This window comes from Schistocerca serialis, chromosome 4 (assembly GCF_023864345.2).
Source record: "Schistocerca serialis cubense isolate TAMUIC-IGC-003099 chromosome 4, iqSchSeri2.2, whole genome shotgun sequence".
NCBI lineage: Eukaryota > Metazoa > Arthropoda > Insecta > Orthoptera > Acrididae > Schistocerca > Schistocerca serialis.
Genome location: NC_064641.1, coordinates 183,816,170 through 183,836,367, shown reverse-complemented (window position 1 = coordinate 183,836,367; position 20,198 = coordinate 183,816,170). Strand labels below are relative to the sequence as shown.

The 20,198-nt window shown below is 40.4% G+C and overlaps 1 protein-coding gene across 1 annotated transcript in view; it reads left to right on the top strand.

The window, feature by feature from the left end:
• LOC126473595 (potassium channel subfamily K member 18) overlaps nt 1-20,198 on the top strand; it is a 522,245-nt gene that overhangs the window by 99,908 nt on the left and 402,139 nt on the right. The window contains exon 4 of the mRNA XM_050100742.1: nt 12,377-12,584. Within this exon, the coding sequence (XP_049956699.1) occupies nt 12,377-12,584 (208 nt within the window). The remainder of the gene's footprint in view (nt 1-12,376; nt 12,585-20,198) is intronic.

Below are 20,198 nucleotides of genomic sequence, written 5' to 3'. Positions count from 1 at the left end.
CGCCACGCTAAATATTTGGTAGAATGTCCGTCCCGCGACGGCACGTGAAAATACGACAATACGCAAACTGAAGCTAGATAAGGAAAATCATTCCAGAATTAACACTTCACATAAAACGTTTTCATGGTTCCGCGTATCTCTAGTAACTTAATACGGCACCCGAGGCTGTTTGTAGCAGTGACACTGATGCGACGCGGCTCCCGACACAGATGGCGTGTCATTCAGCGTCTGGAGAGAACTGGGGCCTTGCTTCCTCGCGCAGCGTTCTTATATATAAACCCGCGGTGCGGACGGCTAAGGGAACGCCTGATCAAATCGGTTCTCTCGCCTAGCCGCTGGGCTAGTAACGCACCACTTCAAGTTACATAATAATTTATAGCTTCTTTGGCTGATGGCCGATGAAGCTCTTAATTTAAACGTGCATTCAGCACGCAGGTAAGTATTGATAATAAAATTTTGACGTGGCTAAGTTAAATACTTTGGGCGAGAGAATTAATTAAATTACACTGCACGCAGTAGATGAGCTCTGAACTGGCCCTTTTGAGATCCGCTATCGCTATAATTTTATAGGTATTAAAAAGAAACTTTACACATCTTCATAGTCATAGCGGACCTCCAACCTATTTAAATCTAAACATCCTAGCCTTACTTATTAACCTACTTAATCTATCTTGCTTCGTTCAGTTTTGAGATGAAAACCAGAAAATCATGAATTTCCACTAAAATCTTAATTTGTGAAATCCAAAGTACTGTTTTTATTAAATCATTATGAAGGATGAATCTAAATATAAATTTTGAAGTCTCTAGCTCTTTTCTGTTGCGCCAATGATTTTTTCAGAAAAACGTCCAAATTTCGAAAATGGCTGAAGTTATCGAACTGATATTTAACACACATTAATTTAGTATTATTCCTGACATGCTAGAAAAGTTTTAGGTCATTTGCTTGATTTTTAAGGTATTGCGCAACATTTATGACGTCAGAGCTAGTTACAGCAGACTGGCTGGCACACAATGGAAACTGATGTGAATTTACTACAGTGTGAGTAGGCTGCTTCCCTACATCACCCTCTACTTAATTTTTTTTGTTTATGAATGTTAATGAATGAAAAAAAAATTTAATTACAAAAAGGGAAGCAAGAGTACAGTTTAACTCCCTATGAAAATCAAAATTGAAATATAAACATGTAGAAACATTAAAGAAAACTGATTACCTACATTAATTATTTAAATTGTGGGCATGTTCACTGCCTTTTAAACAATGTCATTACTCAAAATTTTAAGCAAAGTCAATGAAATATTTTGGCATATATATTGCCTTAGACAAACAAACACATACAAATTGAAAAATTATGAAAATCTTAGATCCATTAAATACATTAAATACATTTTTACATACACAAATTCAAAGAAAATAACATGATACATAAACAGATGATTATCTCTTAGCAGTCTTTTCTAAACCTGAAAGAAAAGTTCACAAATAATTTTTACACACGTGGTTGTAGCCGCTTTGGCGGGCGTCCTACACGTCCATTCACAAGGGTAGAGGAGGGGAAGTTGCTATGGTGTGCGTCCTTCACGTTCTCTCTAAATTACATGGGGGAAAGGGGAGGGGTCACTGTGAGTTGTGTCCAAGTCACTCCACTCTTTCACGCAGCTACCATGCTGCCATTATCTGGTTTGTCCTGTAGAACAAACAAAAAGAGTGCCTCAGACTCTGTTCACTTAATAGCTAAGGGTGGGTCACAACGAAATGGGGATATATACATTTTATCCTTCAGTATGTTACTGGAACAAAGTTAACAGAATTTTTTCAATTCTACTCTTACGGTTACTTAACTGTCATAAAATCGTTAAACAAATGGCTTAAAACGCCGTCAATGACGTACTTGAGAAAATTTATGCTCAAGGCATACAATCATAAATCATATTTAATCTGAATTTATTATTTCTGGGCCGGAACACTGAACCAATGCTCGGTACATTCCTGACAAATCTGCATTTTATTTACTTAACTGACTCATCTTTGATTACTCTATTCTTAGAGATAGTATGAGTATGATTAGTGGTTGTTTTCTCAGCTTCCATGTACATGTGAGTAACTTTTGGTAATAGTACAGTTCTGAGTGTTCAAAACATACTACGTTTAGTTGACTACAAAATCCACTTATTGGTCCTCTGCTGTTGTCAGTTCCACATCTGCAATTAGGTACTTACTTACTTTGAAGTGTATTTATGCTGAGCTAAAATAATGTTTCACGTCTGTCAGTATGTTATTTATTTATTTTGCTAATGTATGTACTTATTTAACACTCACTCTATTAATATTTAAAGCATAGGATAGCACATTTATTTCATATTCATAGTGTATTGCAGCTGATTAGTTTGCTCACGTGGCAATCCATTTCCACTCGATCGGACGCTGAAACCTCAGGTAGTCTCTCTCAGACCAACCACTAAAGTGCATCAAGTAATTATGGACGAGCGTAATGCTAAAATCCTTAAACCTATAGGACACCATGAGCTGCTCTGTCTCATCTAACATAAGGGTACCTATGGTCGCATTCACGCCTCCAACTCATAACCTCAATACGTGTAGGTGTATCCTGTCACACACTACACTAAAATAATGGCCAGCTCCAACCTTATAAATACTTCAGGGACGTGTCCTTCATGTCTCAACCACAAACACTGCTCAATTCTATTACATTGCCTTTCCTTGCTACACCAGGTGAGTTTAATCTTACAACTTATCTGCATATTTTTCCTAACACTAAGCAATCTCTTTTACTCTTTCTTAGTTAGCTCTAATGCATACACTAGGTTTCACTACCACTTCAGATACTACTTGTACATGAATTAATATATCTCTTTAAATTACTGTTGGTGGACCATTTCCAATAAAACAACACTTTGTACTTACTATATTACCCAGGTACTATACATAATTGTTACTCAAATACATTTGTATCTTAATTACGTCATACTTCTCTATTGTTTGTCACTATTAGGTTTGTCACATTAGGTATTTTTCTTCACTGATCGGTAGATAGAATGGTTACATAACTCATGGCTTGATAGCCATGACAGAAAAATTTAATGTATGAAAGAAGAGGTCGAAATTTTTGAGGACAGGAAAGAGGAAGAATGAGTGAGACCTGAAAGGGAAAGAAGATCTCACACAGCTGGGACTGCACAGCTGCCACACTGTGTAGAGGTTACAAAACAACCTCCTCCCTACAGCATTCATTGGTTTAATGCTGGCTTGATAGTCATAACGGAAAATTTTAGTATTTGGAAAGAAAAGGTCGAAATTTTTGAGGACAGAAAGGAGGAAGAATGAGTGAGACCTGAAAGGGAAAGAAGATCTCACACAGCTGGGACTGCACAGCTGCCACACTGTGTAGAGGTTACAAAACAACCTCCTCCCTACAGCATTCATTGGTTTAATGCTGGCTTGATAGTCATAACGGAAAATTTTAGTATTTGGAAAGAAAAGGTCGAAATTTTTGAGGACAGAAAGGAGGAAGAATGAGTGAGACCTGAAAGGGAAAGAAGATCTCACACAGCTGGGACTGCACAGCTGCCACACTGTGTAGAGGTTACAGAACAGCCTCCTCCCTACAGCATTCATTAGCTTAATGCTGTATTGATAGTCATAACGGAAAATTTTAGTATTTGGAAAGAAAAGGTCGAAATTTTTGAGGACAGGAAAGAGGAAGAATGAGTGAGACCTGAAAGGGAAAGAAGATCTCACACAGCTGGGACTGCACAGCTGCCACACTGTGTAGAGGTTACAGAACAACCTCCTCCCTACAGCATTCATTAGCTTAATGCTGGCTTGGTAACCATAACGGAAAATTTTATGTGTTGGAAGAAGATGTCGAAATTTTTGTAGATAGGAAAGATGAAGAGTGAGTGAGACCTGAAAGGGAAAGAAGATCTCACACAGCTGGGACTGCACAGCTGCCACACTGTGTAGAGGTTACAGAACAACCTCCTCCCTACAGCATTCATTCATAACCTTTGACCACGCCACGTCGATCTGAAAATACTTTATGATGCCTTTTTAGAACCTGTCTCAGTTCTTCCTTTTGATTAGCTGAAATTTTATCTATTTCCTGCAATTTAGCTTTTATTTTGTCCACAATAATTGCTTCTTCTTCTTCTTCTTCTGTGTTCAGCTTATTGTTACTAAGATTAACACCTTCGTCCCAATACCTCCTATTTTTCAGAACTCGTATAGGCAGTTCCCAAGTTCCATCATCAGTTACTACATGTTTATCACTAAAAGGGACTGTAATTACTCCGGTTATTGGCAAGACCATTTTTAACTGGCTTCTTTCAAAGTCAACAACACTCTGATATTTTGACAAGAAATCTATGCCAATTAAAACCTCAATACTGAGATTATTTACAATTAAACATGGATGATCAATTAAATTACCACTTATGTTAAAGGGCAGCAAAGCTTCTTGCTTTACTGTTTTTGACACCTTACCAGTAGCACCAATTATTCTTAGTCCTGATACCCTCATTACAGTAAGCTTGTCTTTACCAGGTAATGCATCAAAGAAGGACTGAGATATCGCACTCACCTCACTTCCACTGTCTAAGAGACAACGTACACTGATACCCAACATATTCACTATTATTATAGGGTGGCTTATTCTAGGTTGTACAGGTGGTTCCTCAAATTCATCTAGTAGTTCCTTTTGGATTTGTCTCCAACTAAAGTGATCGACATCTGTCTTCATTACATTTAGGTCACAGTGTGTAGGGGTTTCCTGAATTACATTTTCAGCTGCCTTTTCCAGTCGGTCTATTAATTTTAAATCGAAACACCGCACGACTTCATTACATTGAGTTTGCTGAACATGACCCAAATTACTGTAGTCTGAGCGATTCTGCGCCTCCAGACCGGGCATAACATTAGTTACAGCTAAACCACTTTCACCATTATCGTCGGTTTCCTTCTCAAGTGACAACTGGTCACAGCTACTGGGTTCATCGACCCCAAACAGCCTACCCTCTACATTCCCACTTATGTCCTGTCCTAAATCTATTAGTATATTATCAACATCCTGCACAGGCACTTTAGATAAGAGCACATCATCCTCATCGTAAATGTAAGCATGAATTTCTTCTGCTTCTTCACCTGACAATTCAATATTTTGTTGCTCCTTCCTATCGTTACACTGCTGAGCCTTCTCTTTCTCTTCCCACTTAGAAAGCGTCTCTAACACGGTATCTATCAAATACTGTGAGTGATCTAATATTTCTGTTGTATTCTTAGGTGCTACCGACTCTTCATCTACCTGTTCAGTTTGAGTATTCTGATCTGTCTTACCAATTCCCTTAACTACTGGCTTAGGAAAAGTAACCGCCTGGTGAGCGCCAGTGTCCTCATAGACGGGAACTAGTCTTCCTGCCTCGGCCTACTACTGTTTCCTTTAGTTTCATTATAGTTGACTGGCACAGCATTACTTTCCTTACTGTTGTTTACATGCATATTTCTGTTTGGAACACCATTATTATCCCTTGGACGCCATTGTTGGTTCTGATAATTATTTCCCCAATTCCTACCTCTCTTGGCATTACGAACACTTACTGTTCTGATGTTTACATTGCCATGTTGCTCGTTCCTAAAATTACTACTGTTGTTATTAGCATTTCTGTTATTACGTGCTTGCTCCTCATTGGCAGCAACACGTTCTACACGTTCCAAATACTCAATGAAACGATCCAGATTGTCTCTAGGGGCTGATATAATTCTAGTTTGCCAATACCATGGCAGTTTGGCTTCAAGACCTAGTATAATCATTTCTGGTTTTAGCTTTTCCGCCAAATGTGACAACCGTGAGATCCATGACCTAGCAAATTCTTTAATTGATTCCTTGCCTGCATTGAAGCGTTTCCCACTCCAAAATTCTCTCAACACTTCATTTTGCTTATTGCTAGACCAATACTCAATAATGAAAGCTGTTTTAAACTCCGCTAATGTTTTACACTTTAACATAACATCAGCTGACCAACGCATGGCGTCACCTGCTAAATGGCTTCTAATAAATGAGATTTTCTCTCTTCAGACCAAGTTGGTGGAATCACATCTTCAAAATCGTTCCAGAAATCTAGCGGATGGATATTTTTATCTGGATCGAACCGCAAGAACTGCCGACACCCGATAAAAGCGGCGTTTGCAGCTACAACTTCTTGTATATTACCATTACCAGAAGTTACTGAAGCTACTTTACTTTCAATGTTAGCAATGTTAGTACTGATATTTTCTACTCTCGATTCAACATTATCTACTCTTTGTACAATATGATTGGTATCAATTTTGATTGCATCTACATCTGCTTGACATATGTTTACTTTTATATTAACATCTTTAAATCTATCTGAGCACAGTTCAGATTCCGCCTCGATCTTTTCTGTTAACTTGTGCTCCAGCTTCGCATCTTCCATTTGGAAGTCTTTGCGAACCTCAGCGACTTCGGATTTAACTGTTTTATACATTTCAGAAAACTGTTGAGCAACCTTTTTCTTAATATCCTCACGATTGTAATCAATTTTATAATTCAAACTGTTCAGATCCTCTTTCAACTTATTACAACCAGCCTTGAAGGTATCGTCCATTACCTCCAATCGTTTATTAAAATTAGTTTGGCTGGCCATAATCTCATACTTTAATTCAGCATTACTGGCTGACATTTCAGCATTATTGGATTCTAATTTATTGTCCATTGCCTCAAACCATTTATTAAAATTTGTTTGACTGGCCACCATTTCAGACTTTAATTCAGCTGTCATTTGTGCATTACTGGCAGCTATTGCTTGTAATATAACATTTAGATCAACAGCCCCAGCATCTTTGGGTTGCTCACTGGCTGGCTTTTTATCACACTCAGGTGACAAAAAACTAGCTCCAATACCAGAATCATCAAAATTAAATGAAACTTCTGATTGATTACCCATATCCAACTTCTCCTTCTTAAACTCTACCATCTCTGATGACTGTTTCATTTTTAATTCATCAGAGAAACTATCATCCAATAAATTTACAATTTCTACTTTCTGCTTTACTACAGGGGTCTCTATTATTGAATCATTGCCCCTTCGCACACTACTGTCAGGAGACAATACTTCATATTTCACTTTAACATTACTACTTTCATGCATATTTACACTTGAACCGTTGTCTGGATTTACAGTTCCTTCAACAGACATAGGTTCTGATTTAAGTTTAACCTCAGTTTCTTTTGGCGGTTCCATCGCCGACAGTCTTTTAGTGCAGGTTAGTAAAATTTTTAACAGCTTTTCACTTAACTTAGTTCCTTCTGCACGACGTATGGCGTTGCCGGCTCGGCGTACCAGGATTCCTGATGCGACGTGGCACGTTGAACTGCAGACGGCTCTCCGACGGCTGTTGTGTGTTTGCGTGGCCCGCAATTTCAGGCGCTGCGCCGGCTGCTCCAGCGGACGACTGCGGTGCGGCGAGACTGGTTTCTCGCGATGCCGGCAGCACCGCTAGACTCAGTGCCAGCTCCGTCAATCCAGATGCGTTGTTAATCCAATTGCGTCGTCCACATGCACACGTAACACATTCACTGTTCTATACTCAGTTGCGTGTCGCATTTCACTCGCGAATCCGAATAGTTAAAAAAATCACTTTCACTTAGTTGATTTCCCGGTCGATGCACCATATCTGGGGCGGCGGATAAGTTTGTAATAAATCTACTGTTGTATCCTTGTTTGAATGTTGTAACATTTCCCGGCCGATGCACCATATGTGGGGCGGCGGTTAATTTGGAACAACAATTAAATCTGATTGCTGCATATTGACACTTGCAAGTTGAATCAGTTTCTGGCTTTTAGAATGTTGTTAATGCTGTCTTTCGCCGTTCTCAACACTGGCTCTCTATTTACTTTTTGGCACCCAGAAAGTGATTTAATAAAACATGGAACCAGTAATTAGAGATCCTAGTGCCCACTTTATCTGAGAATGTTATTATAGCTGCAGCTTATAGCTCTGAGGAATTAGGAGATTGTCCGGGATTTCTAATCAAAAACAGTTTTCCAAAATAGTTCAGTATATTCTGAAATTCACTGATAAAAAACACAAGTATCCCTACAACCTAACTAACAGAGCAGTTCAGAGTCTAATGCGCTGATGCAACTATAAATGTCCGAATTAAATGTTAAAAAGAATGCTCGCCATAATTTGATGAAAATATTTCATCAAACGCCACGCTAAATATTTGGTAGAATGTCTGTCCCGCGACGGCACGTGAAAATACGACAATACGCAAACTGAAGCTAGATAAGGAAAATCATTCCAGAATTAACACTTCACATAAAACGTTTTCATGGTTCCACGTATCTCTAGTAACTTAATACGGCACCCGAGGCTGTTTGTAGCAGTGACACTGATGCGACGCGGCTCCCGACACAGATGGCGTGTCATTCAGCGTCTGGAGAGAACTGGGGCCTTGCTTCCTCGCGCAGCGTTCTTATATATAAACCCGCGGTGCGGACGGCTAAGGGAACGCCTGATCAAATCGGTTCTCTCGCCTAGCTGCTGGGCTAGTAACGCACCACTTCAAGTTACATAATAATTTATAGCTCCTTTGGCTGATGGCCGATGAAGCTCTTAATTTAAACGTGCATTCAGCACGCAGGTAAGTATTGATAATAAAATTTTGACGTGGCTAAGTTAAATACTTTGGGCGAGAGAATTAATTAAATTACACTGCACGCAGTAGATGAGCTCTGAACTGGCCCTTTTGAGATCCGCTATCGCTATAATTTTATAGGTATTAAAAAGAAACTTTACACATCTTCATAGTCATAGCGGACCTCCAACCTATTTAAATCTAAACATCCTAGCCTTATTTATTAACCTACTTAATCTATCTTGCTTCGTTCAGTTTTGAGATGAAAACCAGAAAATCATGAATTTCCACTAAAATCTTAATTTGTGAAATCCAAAGTACTGTTTTTATTAAATCATTATGAAGGATGAATCTAAATATAAATTTTGAAGTCTCTAGCTCTTTTCTGTTGCGCCAATGATTTTTTCAGAAAAACGTCCAAAGTTCGAAAATGGCTGAAGTTATCGAACTGATATTTAACACACATTAATTTAGTATTATTCCTGACATGCTAGAAAAGTTTTAGGTCATTTGCTTGATTTTTAAGGTATTGCGCAACATTTATGACGTCAGAGCTAGTTACAGCAGACTGGCTGGCACACAATGGAAACTGATGTGAATTTACTACAGCGTGAGTAGGCTGCTTCCCTACAAAGTGACCTCAGTTGATTTCCACAGGGTCATGCGGCATCTACGAGTGGCTCAGGCAGTCATTTAAAAAGCATTATGTCTCACTACCTTGATCATTACCGTCCAGCATTGTAAACCGCCACCTCCTCGCTCTGCTCTCTCTCAGGGAAGTAAATGTCCGTTGCCGTAGAACTCAGCAAGTCTCTTCCTAGCGCCTCTTTAGCTGAGGAACTCGTGCCCATGTCGCCCTCTCTATTAGTGCACAGCTCTGACTAACTTCGAGACATGCAGTTCAAAATGTTCAAATGTGTGTGAAATCTTATGAGTCTTAACTGCTAAGGTCATCAGTCCCTAAGCTTACACACTAGTTAACCTAAATTATCCTAAGGACAAACACACACACCCATGCCCAAGGGTGGACTCGAACCTCCGCCGGGACCAGCCGCACAGTCCATGACTGTAACGCCCTAGACCGCTCGGCTAATCCCGAGCGGCAGCTGGGGATCGAAGATGAACAGTTTTTCAGTGTCGAATCTATAGTTACTGAGGTCCTCGAGCTGTTTGGTGTCGGTCCTGCTGACATAAGCCTTAGGGGAAGGGGTGGAGCAATTTCATCGAAGCTTAGGGCTGAATATGTAACCGTGCAAAGAAAGAAAATAAATAAGATTAAAAGCGAGCTGAACCCCCAGTAAATTTAGTAGATTGACAGGTCACCATCAACAGTGTTATACACTCTGAGTCCATGAGACATTGCAAGGAGTTCTGGTAAACAACATATTATGTGAAGATACTTTCAACACTTCTGCTCCCTCCTTGCACTTCAAAAACCGGCAAACTTTGAGCAGAGGGTTTCTTTGTATCAACGGTTTTATAAGGAGAAATTTTTACGACCCCGAATCACGCACGGCTACAGCATCAGCCACCATGCGAATATGATAAATAATAGAACAAATTTTGTTTTTCAATGGGATAGAATGCTTATTTCCAATGCTTTAACCATATCTGAAACATTTTACTGATAGGTCTCGGTTTCCTTTGTAAAGTGTACGAAAAAGGACCTGGGTAAAGAGACAGAAGTACGATGTATCGGAAACTACATATGTATACAGTTAGCAAGAAATTTAAATGCCATCTGTAGCTTATGATAAATGATTGAGGAAGGAATCAAGACTTAGTATGCAGTGGTGACATTTAAAATCAGTTTGGCTATATTTCCTTTCTGCCACGTGTTGTATCATCGCGTGCCTCACGTAACGGTATACCAGCCGGACAAATCGATGCTCTGTATTATCTATACCTTTAGTCTCTTTAGATGTAGAGAGAGAGAGAGAGACAGAGAGACTGTTCGATTAAAGAGACCTGTGCTGGCAAAGTGAGCGTAGATATGACATTCAGCTTACTGTTTGCTACTGCTCTTGAGAAGCAAGGAGGAAAAATGCGCTACAAACTGCCAAAGCCAAGCTATTGTTATTGTGTTAGCTACGGTTGTGTAGTCGTACTTTTACGGAGTGCAACGAAAGCATTCTGTACGTAAGCGCGACACGGGTGTTACGGCCCACGATAGCTTCTCACAAGTCGCAGTACAGTCAGTTTTGTCTTTTAAATATAGCTGATTACACGTAATTGAACTATAATTTATCCACTTCTTACTGTACGAAAAGGAATGAAATCAATCTGGAGGAACAAAAAAATTTATTTATTTACGTAGAAATACGGTGGACAGATTATAAATCATAACCATTTGAGAATTAGTTTATAATACTGATTTCCTTTGAAGGTTGCTAATGCAGATACTTTGGAGAGACGTCAGACAGATAATTTCAATATTTCCGCATAACACCCTTCCAATCCCTGTCACATGCCATCCGAACGAGCACTGGTCAGCCTGGTTACTACGGAAATAATGGATTTGACACAAATTTCAGTTCTTTTTGTTTCTTTTTGTCTGGCACTCTCTTAAACTCCTGTTCTGACTCTCAGGGATAAAATCTCATCGAGACTGCCATCTAACAACGCGGAAAGCCATTTGTTCGACGCCACTGTCAGTCGTTTCCGAACATGTAGAGGAAAATAGACTTATTTAGGCAATTCAGTAGTTGTGCGATATTGCTCCACCCAACGGAATTTGTTGTCAAGCTGTAATCTCAAATCCGCATGTTTTCATGTATTGTAAGTAGTTTGGTTAAAAAACCTTCTGCAGATTCCGAGTTACAGACGGTGAGCTGTTTCGATGTTTAACCACAGTGGACTGACTCGGAACCAGTTATTAACGTTGTTTGAAATGTCATTAACAATTATTTTTAAAACTGTAATTGGTTTCATCTTGCCACAACACCTGCGATAGCTAAAAACAAAAGAAACGAAACGTGATATAATGTTGTTCTTGAAAGGTGTTTAAAACATTCGAAAAATTACGGCCCCAAGATGTAATCTTGTAGGACAGCACATAAACCCATGAAGACTAATATAATAATACAAGACTCTTCCCTACTGGAAACCTTTTGTTTCCTGTTGCGTAGTTATGAACTGAATGCCAACATACGATAATGGAGAGCGCATTGATAGAGTTGTAACCTTTCTCAGTCTCTGCATTCAGTAAATTCTGCTGTCTTTCTTGTCTTTTTCCTTGGATATCAGAATTCATTTTGATCTAGCCACTTACTCATTTTATTTGTCATATCATCTACTTTCATACACACTCTATCACTTTCGTCCACGGTTTGCTTATTGTTAATTTCTATTCTGAATAAGTTATTCATTGGATTCGGTAGTGCTTCTTTACTTATAGCCGGAAGAACTGTTTCTCAGAGAAACTTTGCACTGAATTTAGATCCGCTTGCAATTTAGTGTATGTACGTTTCAAGCAAGTAACACGCCTCTTCGCTGGGCAGTCAACTTACATCATCCGCCGGGGACTGGATGACGTAAGTTGGGTTGCGTATATTAGGTTGCATGAAATACCTTCCGAACCACGTTTATTTTGTCCACCCTGTACGAACATCGGGTGTGTGCGTCCGCGAGCACTGCTGTGAACCAGATTTAAGATGATATTGCTGTAGTTGTAGACAACGAGGTGGGACGGCTGTTCGCAGGTGATTCGCGAGCTGCGGGAGCTCGTGAACGACCCAATCCTGGCTGACGACGAGAAGGCCTACGAGGGCCAAGCGTCGCGGATAATGCGCGACTTCGAACTGCACGTCCTCGAGGTCCACGGCGTTGGAGGACTCACCGACACCGACCAGAAAGTCTGGACCTTCTGGAACGCTGTCTTCTACTGCGGCACCATCTACACCACCATCGGTGAGTACTACGATCTTCATTATCGTCTCCTTCGTCCGGTGCAACAGCTACTCGATGGGCCGCAGTTAAAACTTCCAGGATCGGTCATTCGCAAAGTGACCATGCATTCAAGATCGATCTTCAGTCAACACTTAACGTCTTCACTATTGGCAGCTACACTGGGTGACAGTCACGAATGTGCGTTGATTCGCTGAACGAGAAGAGAAAATGATTGCGCTTGTTGCAAATCTGCTCTTATGCAGAAGTGCTCAAAGTCTTGTTATTGAGTTCCATACAACACAGTGTACCACACTTTATAAATGAAAGAAAGTCCACAACAGTGCAACAATGAACTTTCATAATGGTGGAAAATGAAGCTCTTGCAGTGTTTGTTGCGTAGTGATGTCATTCCAATTATACTACAGTATCTGAACGTCATGGTTTAGAGCGAAACTATTATTTGCATTTCTCTGAAAAGAACAGAATTGTTGTATTTATAGGGAAGATCTTTCCACTAAAGGTCTTGACTCTAATTCTGCATTGAATTTCTTTAAATATTACGAAGAAGTTTAACATTTTCTATTCACGCCAATGTTAAAGAACGCTAGTTGTGTGAGATTCTCAGACACTAGTGCATCGTAATAAATATTCCCCATGTGTGATGGAACAGTAACAGAATGGAATGTCCTAGAATTAATGTTGTGTCTACAAAATCAGAGTTTCTCCCAGAGAATAGTCTTCGTGAAAATAATGCCCTCTTTCTCGAAGACATGTTGCAAAATTGTTTAGTAAGAACTATGCACGACGTAGAGACGTAATATGGGACCCCATTCATCTGGTCCTTCAAGCTTTCTGAACGGAGTTGTTGGAAAGTAGCTCTATCGGCCATATACAAGAGGATACGTCACAGAGCTTTCTGAAGTCCACAAGAGTTAAGAACATTCACGGTAGCTAATACAACTCGGCGCTTTACTTTAAATCTGTTTTTGGTATAGAATACTTGTCGATACCCAGACTCCCCATTATGTAATCTACATTTTTTAGCCTCTAACTCTTCTTGAATCTGAGAACTGGTGAATTAGTGAGGAAGTTGTACGAGAATTTGTATACAATCTATAGAATTCATTGGGAAAAATATCTGTATAGCTTGCACAACTGTGGTGGCTGGGTACTTCGAAGAAATTTTCCTTTGCGAAGGAAGAGTGAGAACTCAAAGAATAATGACAAGCTGGTTTGCACGTTGGAGGTTCCACAGATGATATTTACCTACGGAAAGACCGCCATTTGACTGTATGATATTATTACACGAACTAGATTTCAGCCTCAGGGCATTTCCACGTGTTAAAAAGAACAAAAAATCACCCGATTTGTTATAATATATATCTTCGGTTAGATAAATTAGATGTTTCGTATGTAAAAGTGAGAACATTTTTCTGATATGGTAAGTGCCTGACGACTTGCATGGCTTATTGACAGGATCAGGCTGTGAAATGAAACGGATGACCAAATCACACGTTTTAAGTCAAGCAAGTCGCCATCCAGTTTTCGCTTTTGCTTACGAAACATCAGGTTTACATAACTAAAGAGAAATATTTTAGCAGTGACTTGTGTACCAGACAAATCAGATGATTTTTGACATCTGTGACGCTTGAAAATGGCCTACTGTAAAATCGTACAGTCAAATGAAGGTTATATACTTCGGTAAGTTTTATACGTCTGTGGCTCCACATGAAGGAAAAATCATCCATAGTTACCGATTTGATGAGTATATCTAAATAAACTTTAATGTCATTAATGTTGGAGCAACGGAGTGTTTAGTCAGGAAGGCTGTGTATGAATGTCAGGACAGGGAAAAAGGATCTCCTTCTCTTGGCGACAAAAAATGTGACTCGTCATGTCCTTAAATGGACGTGCGCACCACCTGAAACCGCCCACTGCCGGCCGCGCGCGGTAAGAGCTTGCGTGTCAACTGCCCCCGTATCTCCACTGTGCTGCCAGCCATGCGCCACAGTGTCGCGTGTTGCCTGGTTGCAGGGGCTGCACATGGCGACACCCGTAGACGGGCATCACATACGCGACAGTGTATCTCAGGTGTAGAGTGGACCCGTGCAGGATCTTCTTCTGCTCATTGTGTTGAAGTCCAGAAACTTTTACAATTTTCCCTTCCATTTAAACTAGTGCCTCATGTGTGCTTAAGGTTTTATTGACCTTTCACAATTTGTGCAATTGATACCCTACACGTCGTAAAAATTTGAAACAAATAATATTTATGTACCATCAAGAGCAAATAATGAAATAAACCTTCGCTTACTACGAAATTTGGGCAATCGACTATCATCCGATAGCATGAAATTACTTACATCGGCATGTGTGACATCGTTATTACTATGGCTTCGATAAAATAAAGTTAAAATAATTCAGCGCCACTGAAACTACCGCCAGTAGTAAAATTTATTAACACAATTCGCAGTAAAATGCACTGATATAGTTAAATAATTTTAGTAGACTGCCTTCTTCACCTTCTATCCTCCTGTGTGAAGTGCTCTCTTAGTCCCTTATACATTCATGAACATCGCACATGTGTAGCTAGTGCTGCCCTTTGAACTAGCTCAGAGCGCCCTAATGATACCACATTTTTATTGACTTACCTCGATAAAAAGTTAGACGTGTTACTTTCCAAAGAAATATTTGGGGTGTAAATATATTACAAATAAAAGTGAACAAATAGATACTTTCAGTCAATCGTCATTCTTCAAATAAAAGGACTGAAAGCTAAATTCTCCATTTTTTTCCCGAGAAAAATAGTCTCTCCAATCATTTGACTCGCTTCGTAAAAAGAGAGCACAACGCATTCCCATTAGAGTTGAAAAACTATCAAAGGCTACCCCACAATATCACAAGCAAGCGTAGACTATGGTAATTTTCCTAGTAGCATTAGTCAGTGAAGATTAACCGCTTTACCTGTACGTTAAGTGTGTTGCATTTCTAGTGGGCGTTACCTCATTTCGATCGCTTTGTTTTGCATGCGATCAGTGTTTTACTAGATTTTCCTAGAAATCGCAAGCGGTGAGCCATCAAGAAAATGACTAAAGGCATATAAAGGGCCGCATAACCTGCAGAACAATTTTGTTCTACGTAGTTATCCTTCTGTCTGTTACTTAAAAATAAAGTCTTTACAGAAAAACTGAAATTGTCAATGTTTATTTCAGATTTTATTCAAAAACTGTTGATTTGTAGATCGAAACACAGGGATGTTGCAGTAAAAATAAAAACAATACGGATTTATCATACAGCGCTAAAATGCTCAATATCCTGAAAAAAAAGGTAAAATTAAAAGAAACGCAAAACAAAAGCATATTAAACATCGCCTGAATACGATGTCACACATATCAATAATAATAATAATAATAATAATAATATTAATAGGAAATTTTTGCCTTTGATCATGATACAGAAGTTCTATCGATTGCATTAATAACTTCAATAATTATACAGATTTTTTTTAATATTTCAGCATGGAAACTGCTTGCATCAAAAGTAATTGCTTTTGTTACGTAAAAGCGCAGAAGCTACGTGAGCAACTAATTTTTATTACTTATAAAATGCAATTTATATTTTTTAAGGATATAAAATGTACACTGGACATTAATGAACGCTGTGCGCTTCTAATTATGTTCAAAACAAATAAATAAACAAACAAAAAGAGAAGTTATCGGCTCCCAGTTTCCCTGTCACACATTTATTTACGCTTCTTTTGTACCAATGTTACCAGTACTACAGGTAATCCTACCATTTACTACTCCATTTATGTATTGTACTAACTGTAGTTTTGGTAGAGCCTTGATACCGTAAAAGATTACAACGGAAAGAGCTGATCAACTTGTCGCAGATACAATAAAAAAAGGGAAGTATATAGAACAATTTTAGTTCTTTTTAAACTGCTCCGTGAATTGTAATGTAAGTTTATCTCAACAACGTAGTTAGCTGCAGTTGCATCAATTCTCTTCGTCTTAACGTACAGAATAATTCGTATTTGCCCCTTAAGAACTTCCAGCACTGCAGCGCGTCAGAAATCGTAAGTATCGAAATAATTATGAAAAATCCGCCTCGATTGCACGAACTACCTAGTGTTCACCTAGGTTTCAGCGTGGGTAACCACGCCTTCTTCAGAACAAATATAAAACAGCTTGCCTAAATAGGCATAGTCAAAGGCTAAAATCAACACCTACAGCGGCAAGACCCCATAAAAATGTTTACAAATACACGGTACATATGTACCAAGTAATATTACTGACTATCCGACCTCGACTCAAACCAAGACCTAAACTTCGATATGTCATCAAGTATGTGTCTAAAACCTGCACTCCTACATTCATTATATACAGGGTGTTTCAAAAATGACCGGTATATTTGAAACGGCAATAAAAACTAAACGAGCAGCGATAGAAATACACCGTTTGTTGCAATATGCTTGGGACAACAGTACATTTTCAGGCAGACAAACTTTCGAAATTACAGTAGTTACAATTTTCAACAACAGATGGCGCTGCGGTCTGGGAAAGTCTATAGTACAATATTTTCCACATACCCACCATGCGTAGCAATAATATGGCGTAGTCTCTGAATGAAATTACCCGAAACCTTTGACAACGTGTCTGGCGGAATGGCTTCACATGCAGATGAGATGTACTGCTTCAGCTGTTCAATTGTTTCTGGATTCTGGCGGTACACCAGTCTTTCAAGTGTCCCCACAGAAAGAAGTCACAGGGGTTCATGTCTGGCGAATAGGGAGGCCAATCCACGCCGCCTCCTGTATGTTTCGGATAGCCCAAAGCAATCACACGATCATCGAAATATTCATTCAGGAAATTAAAGACGTCGGCCGTGCGATGTGGCCGGGCACCATCTTGCATAAACCACGAGGTGTTCGCAGTGTCGTCTAAGGCAGTTTGTACCGCCACAAATTCACGAAGAATGTCCAGATAGCGTGATGTAGTAATCGTTTCGGATCTGAAAAATGGGCCAATGATTTCTTTGGAAGAAATGGCGGCCCAGACCAGTACTTTTTGAGGATGCAGGGACGATGGGACTGCAACATGGGGCTTTTCGGTTCCCCACATGCGCCAGTTCTGTTTATTGACGAAGCCGTCCAGGTAAAAATAAGCTTCGACAGTAAACCAAATGCTGCCCACATGCATATCGCCGTCATCAATCCTGTGCACTATATCGTTAGGGAATGTCTCTCATGCAGCAATGGTAGCGGCGCTGAGGGGTTGCCGCGTTTGAATTTTGTATGGATAGAGGTGTAAACTCTGGCGCATGAGACGATACGTGGACGTTGGCGTCATTTGGACCGCAGCTGCAACACGGCGAACGGAAACCCGAGGCCGCTGTTGGATCACCTGCTGCACTAGCTGCGCGTTGCCCTCTGTGGTTGCCGTACGCGGTCGCCCTACCTTTCCAGCACGTTCATCCGTCACGTTCCCAGTCCGTTGAAATTTTTCAAACAGATCCTTTATTGGATTGCTTTTCGGTCCTTTGGTTACATTAAACGTCCGTTGAAAACTTTGTCTTGTTGCAACAACACTGTGTTCTAGGCGGTGGAATTCCAACACCAGAAAAATCCTCTGTTCTAAGGAATAAACCATGTTGTCTACAGCACACTTGCACGTCGTGAACAGCACACGCTTACAGCAGAAAGACGACGTACAGAATGGCGCACCCACGGACTGCGTTGTCTTCTATATCTTTCACATCACTTGCAGCGCCATCTGTTGTTGAAAATTGCAACTACTGTAATTTCGAAAGTTTGTCCGCCTGAAAATGTACTGTTGTCCCAAGCATATTGCAAGAAACGGTGTATTTCTATCGCTGCTCGTTTAGTTTTTGTTGCCGTTTCAAATATACCGGTCATTTTTGAAACACCCTGTATATTCCGTACAGGGGAGTCATTTAGTTTAAAAATTGCTTTCCCAGTGTCGGCTGATAAATTCGTTATTGCAGTGCTTGTGTTGTTCAGAAGTACGATGCAATGCTCCTTTGGACATGGATGCCGATACCGGGTAAGCGACTTTCAATTAAAATGTCTCCCCTGTGCAGAAATATACATAATGAACGTACGAGTGCAGGTTGTGGACACATGATTGACGACATGTGGAAGTTTGAATGTGGCCGTGTGTCGTGCTCGGATAGCCTAATGGTAAGGCGACCGCAAGCGATGAACAAGAAATCTGGGTTCGAGTCTCAATCCAGCACAAGTTTTCATTGTCGTCTTTCTGTTATGCAGCTGATGGTTGCCCATAATTGCAACTGCCAATACATTTCATGTATTTCATAACGACTATAGTCAGCACAGTGCATTTTGCTTCCGACTAACATGCTGTACATTGTAACTGCTTACCAATTGCATCTATGTCTTAGAGATTACTAATAGAGAGCATAGGAAATGATTTTTCACCAGAAAATAATAATATAGGAAGTTTAAATGTCCTTTGTTCCCAAAAATAGCGTGTAGACGAAGTTTTGTCGTAGATGCTGCCAACCCCTTCGAGTGAATTAAAATTATTACTATCAACCCATGTGTATTACACAATGTGAAACTTTTCATTTTTGAGTTTCAAAAGTGTTCACTTCCAAACTGGTTTCTGGCATCGGCAGTGTAAATTTATGAAGAAAAATAACTCGAATCCTCTGTACTACCTAATGTACGCATCAGGTCTAGTCTCAGTCCATGCATGAAAGTCAATACGTACATTTCCTGTTTCTTGACTCCAGTCTTTCACACCAGAATCCAAATTAGTTTCTCTATATACACTCCTGGAAATTGAAATAAGAACACCGTGAATTCATTGTCCCAGGAAGGGGAAACTTTATTGACACATTCCTGGGGTCAGATACATCACATGATCACACTGACAGAACCACAGGCACATAGACACAGGCAACAGAGCATGCACAATGTCGGCACTAGTACAGTGTATATCCACCTTTCGCAGCAATGCAGGCTGCTATTCTCCCATGGAGACGATCGTAGAGATGCTGGATGTAGTCCTGTGGAACGGCTTGCCATGCCATTTCCACCTGGCGCCTCAGTTGGACCAGCGTTCGTGCTGGACGTGCAGACCGCGTGAGACGACGCTTCATCCAGTACCAAACATGCTCAATGGGGGACAGATCCGGAGATCTTGCTGGCCAGGGTAGTTGACTTACACCTTCTAGAGCACGTTGGGTGGCACGGGATACATGCGGACGTGCATTGTCCTGTTGGAACAGCAAGTTCCCTTGCCGGTCTAGGAATGGTAGAACGATGGGTTCGATGACGGTTTGGATGTACCGTGCACTATTCAGTGTCCCCTCGACGATCACCAGTGGTGTACGGCCAGTGTAGGAGATCGCTCCCCACACCATGGCCCTGTGTGCCTCGGTCGTATGCAGTCCTGATTGTGGCGCTCACCTGCACGGCGCCAAACCCGCATACGACCATCATTGGCACCAAGACAGAAGCGACTCTCATCGCTGAAGACGACACGTCTCCATTCGTCCCTCCATTCACGCCTGTCGCGACACCACTGGAGGTGGGCTCCATGATGTTGGGGCGTGAGCGGAAGACGGCCTAACGGTGTGCGGGACCATAGC